Here is a 9,793-nt window from a genome sequence, read left to right on the forward strand (position 1 = left end):
TTGTCTCAAAAGACTATTTTGTAGCGTCTTAGAATGAAACTGTAAAATGAAGATTGTGGCGCAGAAAGTTGAGAACAATGGACAGGGGGAACCACATGTTACGGTCATCAGCTTAATTAAAAAAGACGACAATGCACAAGCATAGCAATGTCTGTAAGTAGGAGGAACCAAGCAAAGTGAAAGTAAAGAGGAACTTCTCCTTCCTCCTAAATATCAACAGGTCAATTCAGATAATATAGGAAGAGCTTTCTCTTAATCTCTCTTAATCGTTACTATCATGTGAACAGCTGTTAAGTTACATTATCAGCAGGTTGAACTGTAAGTATATAAATCCCCCCAACATTAATTCATCAGCCATACTTTCCACCTCTTCTCTATAAAAGGATTAACGAGCTAATATCCGAGAGACCCTGCTGACAACAGGGCCACCACTGGCTACCGATGCGAGGCTCGAGTCCAAACCCGTGGATTTATGTCCGTGTTCAGAGGATAAAAGGCCTAGCACACCTCTTCTAGTCAAAGCGTGTGTGTGTGTGTGTGTGTGCATCATCCCTGTGCCAGATGCCAGAGAGATATACTGTGGGCACGAGGGATTTCAGCTGGTGAGAGAACAGGTGGAGCAGGTGATGAAAGACAAAAGCCCTCCGCCCACCGACACAGTGAGAACAATACCCGTGTATTTAAATATTCAAGGTTGAGTTTTGTACAAACAGAATGTGATAATAAGCTCCTTTCTTTACATCTACATCCACAATGCCGTGCTGTGTTCACGCATCAGAACTCCCTGTGCTACCGCAAACATCACCTGTGGCATTTTAAATGGGAACAACTCGATGAAGACATCCGACTTTTGGATTCACGGCACACAAGTCGAGCCGAGCACGAGTCAGACAGACGGGAGTGTCACTGTGCTCTAAGAAATAAGGTCGTGACAAAAGCAAAACGACCTGTGCCGCATGGATACACAGGGACTGCAGCAGACAATCCCGCACCACATTATCTACAACCCAGGCACGCAATTTATGTTCTGTCCGCGGCTGAACAACTCACAGGAGCGAATGGTTAACCTGATTCAGTCAATCACTTGTTTTTTGACACAACCATCTGTCTGCGGCGTCACATTAATTGCTTTCGGCTCAGCGGCGGGGAAACATTGTGTCCTGCGCCGCTCCATTATGCCGCCTCGCATTGTGTTCTGCTGCCACGTGGTTGCAGGTTTGCCATGCCACCAGATTGACGATGTTAGCCACAAGTGCGAGCCAGAAACTCGACAATGAGCTCCTCCGGCACTGTCTCAGAGTGTGTGTGTGTGTGTGCAGGTGTTCACTTGTCAGAAATGCCGACAGCAATCGAAGAGCAGGAACACGGTGGTGCATCTTTCAAATTTTGGGGGTTAGCAATAATTTAGAGAGAACAACGACTGATATTTGGTCCCACGATGAATTGGCGTTTTTTGTTTCCTGTATTTGATATCATTTCAGATCACCAAGGATGTTGTTGATCCTAATTCGGGGGCAGAATGATGATAGATTATCGAGCTCAAATCGACATTTCATGGTAATCCCTCCAAAACCTGCTCAGATTTTTCAGTCTGTACCAAAGTGGTGGACCGACACCGCCATCCCGAAAGCTCACTCTGCTGTTGGTATACTGTGTTATGTAAGATGACATGGAAAACTCACCAACAAGGTCAAAAGTAATGTTCTATGCCACTGTAACTTTCAATTATCAGTAAGGTCGTATGTAATAACCCTGATTTTCTGCTTGCGCTGCACACACATAATCACACACACACACACGGGGCCTCCTTATCTTTCATTGTTCACTCTGTGCTGCCATCACCATCTTTCTTGTTACACAAGCCGTCATATGAATTGACTGACTGCGTGATCGATGGTGGAGAATGAAAGGTGAGTGTACAGGTTCATGGTTGACGGCGGCAGCAGCAGCAGCAGCATGCCGAGTCTTTTCTCATTTAATGAGATCTGGACTGCGGAGACTGACGCGAGAGACAGAAATTGGCGTTAAGTGGTTGCGGAGGATTTATGACACTGCGGCTGGCGTGAGGAGGAGGACGGGTTGGGGGAGGAGGAGGAGGAGGGGGAGGGGGGGGTTGTGTCTAATTTCAGAAGGCGAGTTCTTTCTCTGAAATAAGACGCAAAACTGTCCAAGCAGATCTAGGGTCAGCTAATTCCATCTGAACAGGAGCCTTGATCATGAGGACCTATGTGTGAAACTGATGTAACGCTGTCTTCAGTAACCCGGCTATGTTTCCCAGCATTCATTGGGCCAAAAGAGCAAGTCCCTGCCAACCTTTGCGATTCTACTTCTCCCTCAACCAGAGAACCACAAGAAGGTGATCTAATGCTCTAAATCAGACGATCTCACAACTCGGATTTGTACGTTGTGAAGCTGAAGTGAGTCCAGATTGACCACACATGCGACTGTACACCTCGTCATTCAGGAAGTCCTCGTTTAGCTGCGAGCACAACGCTGTTAACGCCTGAGGCAACAGCTACTAAACGTCTTTCACTCCGCACGCAACAGCTCGGGACTGTTAGAACAGCCTTCCGTTGTTCATCGACTGCACAAAATCCAAAATGCTCTCATCAACGAGCAAGTGAAGAACATGGAGCTACATCTCAAGGTTAGACGATGGCATTCGTCTCGACAGCAGCTTTCTCAGCCAACATAAAAGCACACGACGATATCTTCATGACCTCAGTCCTATTATAAGAGACCCATCATCTCAGCAGACGTCAAACTGTCGACTGGAACTTCTGCTCCCACCTGCCTATAAATATCCATCGCATGACACAACATAGACTTTTTTTTTTTAATACAAAGACGGGTCAGTGTTCAGTTTGTCTCATTACTAAAAGGAAACAGACTTTTTCGACATGAATGCAACATTTAAGTCTGACACCATTAGGACCTGAGGTGACATTTCTGCAGGCCACGTATCCTCTTGTGTGTCATTTTGTTACCGAGGTCACAGAGTTGGCAGCTTGTGGCTTTCTGCTTCCTCATAAACAAGACTCCATTTTCCACACCAGCGAGGAGCCTGAAGAGTAATAACTATAACTGGGATGGTTCAAACTTAAATGAATTTGTTGACAGCACAGATTGTGTTATTTTTTTTAAAAGTTTTTAGTTTGTCTGCAGATGTAACTGTAATGGAACTAACGTCACTGTCAACCCATGCAGTTTTCTCCCAACTAATCAGACCTTTTATTCTATTTACAGACCCACAGGATTGCTCTGATCAGATCAAGATGGCCGCCCTCACAGCAGCCCATCAATCATCATTTCTACTTTCACCCGGTGGACTCCCGACTCCGCCGTTGGATCGAGTGTCTGCTCTCGTCATTAAAACACTCGGCACAGAACTTTTTCCGTCTTCAAAACTGGGTCCCAATCCTCATAAGAACTCGCACACAAAAACTCTTTGGCGCTAATAAAATACAGTGAATGAGGAAAATTTCACACACACACACACACGCACACTCACTCCTCAGCCCTTCCTACGGCCTCCCAGGGCTCCTGCACTAAAGCAGTTTATAGAAGCCTCCCTACATGGACACGGCTTCTGGAATAGCAACTGCTATTTGATCTGACTGCAAGTTCTCTCACCTCTCCACTTACATCTAACCCTCGTACACCTCCTCTCTACATGTTGCACACAACACAGATGCAGGGCACTAATCAATGCTATTCTGTTTTTAAACAATTCACCTGGAATAAACTTTGGGAGGACCACTTAGTCATATCTTACTCATTTCACTTGAGAAAGCAGATGAGTTGCATATATTCTCGAGGCGGGAGGGGCCAAAGAGGACTCAAGCACTTGACAAACTGTCTTCTAACTCTTTGTGTCCTTCCAGCCCTGTCTTGTTTTGGTTTGTTTACAAATGTTAAACATATTAAATAATGAAATCAGAAAATCCCATGTTCCCTTCAAAGAAGTCTCTGTCTGGTCCACTGGTCTTGGCGAGTGAGAATATGCTGAGAGGTCCAGAGATTCAGCTCGACAGCGTAACTGTTGGGGATCACATGACCCTGACAGAGTGACTCATGGGAATGCCATGTTGCCTCTTGGGATGAGGTACTGTGGCCTGAGCAGTGGGCACAAATCGGTGGAGCAGGTCTACTGTGGTAAATTACAAATCAGTTTGGAAATGTCCTCACTAATGGGATAAATGAAGACCGAGGGGAAGGAAAGATGTCTCTGAGCTGCCTTATAGAAATCTGTGTACTTCCATCCTCTAAAAAAAGACCTGAGACGTGGATGAAAACATCCCGTCCCAGAATAGAGAGCAGCGTATATGCTGCATACCTATGAAACAGCTTCTTCCCACTGTGAGAACACAAATGATCAATGGCAACGTGATTTCACTATTGTCAGGTTGTCTGACAGATTGTTGTGTAACGTACATTTAAAAAAAAAACACACAAGGACCTTAACATTGCCAAAGCAAAGTCTATAAGCAGTGCTACTAATATTAATAGAAAAGCAGAGAACATTATTAGGCCTCAAGGCAAAAATGTCATGCACGAAGAAGCATTTCAAATCTCTGGTTTGGACTGCTTTTTCCTTATATGACATTTACAGCAAAATGTCCACAGGCTACAATTACACATAGCCAAATAGAGCCAGTGTTGTAGTATTGTCTCAGGAAACATCAGGTACAGGTGAGGATCGATGACCCCGTCTGGCTTCTGCACTACTGGCCGAGCTGTTAAAAGTGCAAAATGAGATTAGACGAGAATAGATTTGATTACGCGGCACCTTAAATTCTCTCCTCGCCCGCACAGAGGGACATTACATTAGGGTTGAGTGGATAACTATCCCATTACTGAATGTAACTTTATAACACTTGAAGCTGACGATGATCGGTCTTTTGGCCACTTCATTCTTTTGATGCCCTGTGGAACACAGCAGAGAGGGATCGAATAGAGCAGATTTTTCATTTTTATTTACAGAATTATGAGGATTACTGTTAATCGTGGGAATAAATGTGGGAATAAACCTGATAAGACTAACTGTCTTTTGCATTATTATTCAATTTACATGATACTTGCTCATGAGACTGGCTGATAATTCAATATTTCAGCATTTGATTGCACAGCGGCAAGATTCAAATTTTTATTCTAACGATTAATATGAATAATATAAAAATATGTTGTAATTGATGGGATGAACTTTTTTTCTGTCTTTAGTAAATATCACATATTAATGTTGTCACACATTACAAACGAATGGAAAAAACCACCGGGTGACTATTTTTACACTTCCTTAAGTTAAGACAATTTGAACACAGAGAAGAGGAGAAGAAGGAAGAAAACATGTAACTTTGTACGTATGTTTGAGGACGTGTCTCTACATTAATCATTCACCATGAGGCTAATAGGTCAGCTGTGCCCATAAGCTTGTTGATAACCCTATGTAATGGGTATTTATAGGTTATTGCTAGCATAAGCTCGGCTAGGCGGCCAGTCATTCACTTAGTAAGCAGCTGAACTCTTTAACTATGTGAAACAGAAGAGGACTTCAGTCACAGTGGTGAACTTTTTGGTGATTTCAGGGTATACAGTGCTGTGCATCTATCAGCTGTAACATGGTACTTTCCTAATTAATAGAGCACATATAGAGTATTACAGCTGGTCTTGTGAGAGCAGTGCTCTGAAGTGAGGGTTCATCTTTGAACAGCTATTGATCGCCCCTTTTAAAGAGCACTACTTTGAGTAGACGGGCTCCAGTAAGACCGCTCTGAGCCGTCAGCCCAGCATCATGGGCGAGGCAGACTTCAAAAAGCGTTGGGAGTTCATGGAAACATCTACTTCTGTCCCGAAACTCGCCTGAGGGCTGATTCAAACTGACAACCCAGCCCTTCTTATTTCTAGGATTACGGTTGCTTTGAGGACAGAATACCGAGAGAGACGAGATGCGGCCCAATCTCCTCACTCTGTCCTTTCGTATCTCATTCCATCTGACCCCGTTTGCTAGATGCAATATCTAACGCGGTACATTTTTTTCTCCACCCAACTCCTATCCAAGACATGAATCATTTAGCTCGCAATCTCACAAGAGCTGCTTCACGATATAAATATAAACCAATGTGTCAAGATGTACAACTCAGACACACGCGCACATAAACGTCCCAAGCACACACTATTTCTAAAGTCCGGTATCAGATTCGGCATCACTGTGTCTTGACAAACACGTAACCACCACATCAAGGGGCGAGCAGCTTTTTCCGCTGGAAAGTTTTAAAAGGATGGAGGAGAGAACAGGTGGTGCTAAGATTTCCGTTCATATTCATTACATCGCAAAATGATGCAGTGGTTATATTTATGGACTGATATCACCTTAAGCTTGATTCTGCATGCCGAGGAGAGCAACGGGGTACGATGACCTACTCCCCCGGGAGGTTGAGAGGTGAAGACTAAAGAGAGCGGCGTGCTTGGCTGCGCGAGGTCTCTCAAGGCCTATTATATCGTCTTACATTCAAGAGACTGACAGGTGCATGACGAGGAAATAAAAGACTCTTCTAAAAGACAAAAAATAAATAGGAAAAACATGACAAAGTGTGCCGTAGAAGTAGATACAAAAGGGATATATCAAGAACGGTCTCAGGAGGAAGTGTTCGCCCTGACGGGAGAAAAGAGCAGGGAGGGAGGGAAGTTGGAGCCGAGCAAGTTGAAAAGTATTTTAGGAAGATGTTTATTTGAAGGTCTGTGAAACCAACCCGGGGTGTATATCTACCAGCCTTGCGATCTCACTCTCTCTCTCTATCTCTCTCTGTGTGTTACCATCTGTTGAGGTCTCTCAGCCTGTCACGGTGCTCTGGCTCTATAGGTGGTCAGGGGAGGGGAGGGGGGGGGGACATTTTGCACAGACGGAACAATTCTGCAGATTCGGGCAAAGTAACATCTGAACATGCCTGTTAACAAAAAAAAGCATCTGTTGCACTGTTCTACTGTTCTTATGCTCCCAAGAACCACAATAGCCCAGATTAGGTGTTATTGGGTTAGATTAAATGAGATTAGATTGGATTAGAGTAGATTATTGGTATGGGGAAATTAGTTTATCAAAAATAGAATACAGCAAAGAAAAAGGTATATAAATTGGTATAGATGTATTACAGCATGCTTTTGAACTTTACATAATATGTCTGATTATTTTTACTGCTTTGACCCACCGACAGACTGCCCGTTTTGATAAGGAGCATCATTAAAAATAGAGTTTAAAAAGCCAAACAGCTTATTTTTTGTTTCTTTACTTGCTCAAATGATGTATAAAATGTATATTAATGTCTGTATCATCGGACTGCTGTCCAACATTAAGAGGAACAACATTGGTGCAGTCATGCAAAAGCATGTAGCTCGGCGTAAACGTCTTTTGACAAGACTGGCGACTGTTCTGGAGACATTTCTGAAATACTCAAAAATTGAATATTAATATACATTGCTTTCACAATAACAAAGAATCGAACCAAATTGTGGCTTTTGTTTAGCCAATAAAAGATGGCAACATAACAGGAAGTGGCTATTTCTACTCGTCAAGTGATCAAAATGAATCTTAATTCATAATATTGCATATACACACATTGAAAAAGCTGTTTTGAGTTTAATATAGTATTTATATATTGATATTTAAATAGTTTGCTGTCAAACGACGCTGTAAAACTCGTGTTTATATTTGCTCTGTGCTTTGAATGTAATGTCAGCTAATCATCCGTGTTAGGTCTACCTCTAATGATGAACACGGTGTAAACTGGGCCTTCGGTGATTAACGTGAACTCAGAAACAGACAACAGTACTAAACAGAAATATAAGATAACGTGGGAATGAAATGTGTACAAGTAGGAGTGCAGAGTTGCAGCAATCTATTAATCCTAATATCAGAACGTTTGATTACAGATGAACACTTAATGATATTTCTGAAAAGCAAGAAACGATGGTGAAGGCGTTGATGATGAAATGATGATCTACCTAACGGCTATTTCGAGCCTGAGCTCCGATATTTCCTGCGGTGGAGGAATGCAACTCTGAAAAATGCCGACCAGAGGCGAAGCAAACATTTGTACTGAGCTTGCTACTTTTTAAAAGATCAAACCAAGGAAGGGTGATAGTACCTTTAGATTTATTGGAACACGGCGGTGGGTGGAGAACTTGTGTGCGAGGTGAACATTTACACAAGTGTTATTAACCTTTGGGGATGTTGTTTCTGTCCCAGTTTTGCGGCGGTAGACGTCACGCGCGTCAGTTGACTTTTAGCTCAGACAGCTAATTAAACGCACCTGTCGAGCTTGTCCTCCACGCGACAAGGCCAGGTGGTCACCTAGGCAACGGCCAATTTAGTATGGCTGACAATATCCGGTTAAATGATTATATTATTCCAGGAATAATTTGGGGGTTTGTTTTTGAGGTTTACTTGTATTATTAAGAAACGAATCAAATAGTCAAGTAATTAAATGAAGAAGCAGTAACGTGACAAAATGCAGGTGTTTGTGCATTTAATTTAACTTACACATAATTAGACCTATAACAAATCGCTGGAAAACTGACTTAAATCAAGATGACTGAATGGAAGTTTCTCCATCCCATCACCCATTTAGTGCCGTGATTTAAGCGTAAAACCCTGACAAACTGATGTGTGTTTTATAATTCAAATGCAGACGAAAGCCTGGGGAGGGTGGTATTATATTTAGACAATCTTCGCAAGGCAAGGGGTAAGTTTACTGAAAGACAACACTGAGAAAGTTCCGAGGCCTAAAATATCTGCCCACACAGCTTCCAGCAGGACTGAAGTGCCAGGTGCCAGGACGGTTAAGGCACACACGCTGTTTTAGACTTCAGACTATTCGTGGGGAGGCCGGTGATTCCCGAAACCAAACCATTTGTCACGTTAAAATGTACAAAAAAAAAAGTCACGCGTTAATAGTGTGAGGGCATGGGTCAATTTGTGCGTAATTACGCACGGCGGCACAAGCACATACGCCTCTGCTCAGAGCCTCCCAATCCAAACCTACCTTTCTCTGCTGCTTCTCCCACGCAGGGTCCAGCAGCAGGTCCCTGTCCCAGTCGTCCTCTTGGGTCATGTACCGCTCTTCCTCGTTGATCGTGTAGGAGTTGCTGTATGTTATATGGGTTTCGACAGTCGTCATGATGCAGCCTCTGTCAGGACTTCACGTCCCCCTCAGCTTACAGAAAGAAAAAAAATTAATCAGCAATAGACGCCGCCGTGAGGACAAGAACCACCTTGAGACGTGGGGTCTCGCGTTCGGGGGGGAGAGATTGTTAGGGGCTGCTGAGACCAGACTCCACTGGTGCGAGGTGCCTGTGCGGAGGTGAGCTCCCACTACCAAAAAACCCTGCTGGTCCGGTGCTCCTTTCCTGGTCAAACGTGTCACACGTGACCGCACCCCAATAAGTATGGGAACTGACAGCATGGGTATCAGGTTCTGACCCTAAAAAGGTTGAAAAGGCGGGGTGGTCTCTTGCGGGCAGGGTGAACCGGCTTGTGAGTGGTTGGGAGGGTTGTCAATTACGCCCCCCTCGCGCCAGCGAGGTTTTTATGGCCTGTGCAATGCACCTGTTGCTGTTAGTGACCCTCAATGGCAAACCCGGGTCTCTGTAGTTTCAGCCTATCTCTCCCGGAAAACAGGACCAAAGAACATTACCCCCCCCCCCCCCTCCCCCCCCTCCCCTCCCCCTCTCTCTCTCTGAACATGGCTTTCTAGCAACATAATAGTCAAACACTGAAACAAACCATCTTATTCCACAGGCT

General features: G+C 44.0%; 1 protein-coding gene across 1 annotated transcript in view; it reads right to left on the minus strand.

Annotated features, from left to right (window-relative positions):
- The window catches only part of actn3b (actinin alpha 3b), a 26,219-nt gene extending 16,544 nt beyond the window's left edge, over nucleotides 1-9,675 (minus strand). Inside the window, exon 1 of the mRNA XM_076092553.1 lies at nucleotides 9,036-9,675. Coding sequence (XP_075948668.1) covers nucleotides 9,036-9,170 — 135 coding nt within the window. The 5' untranslated portion in view covers nucleotides 9,171-9,675. The remainder of the gene's footprint in view (nucleotides 1-9,035) is intronic.
- Nucleotides 9,676-9,793: the final 118 nt, after the last annotated feature.

This window comes from Anarhichas minor, unplaced genomic scaffold (assembly GCF_050575085.1).
Source record: "Anarhichas minor isolate MPS153535 unplaced genomic scaffold, ASM5057508v1 ptg000016l, whole genome shotgun sequence".
Taxonomy (NCBI): Eukaryota; Metazoa; Chordata; class Actinopteri; order Perciformes; family Anarhichadidae; genus Anarhichas; species Anarhichas minor.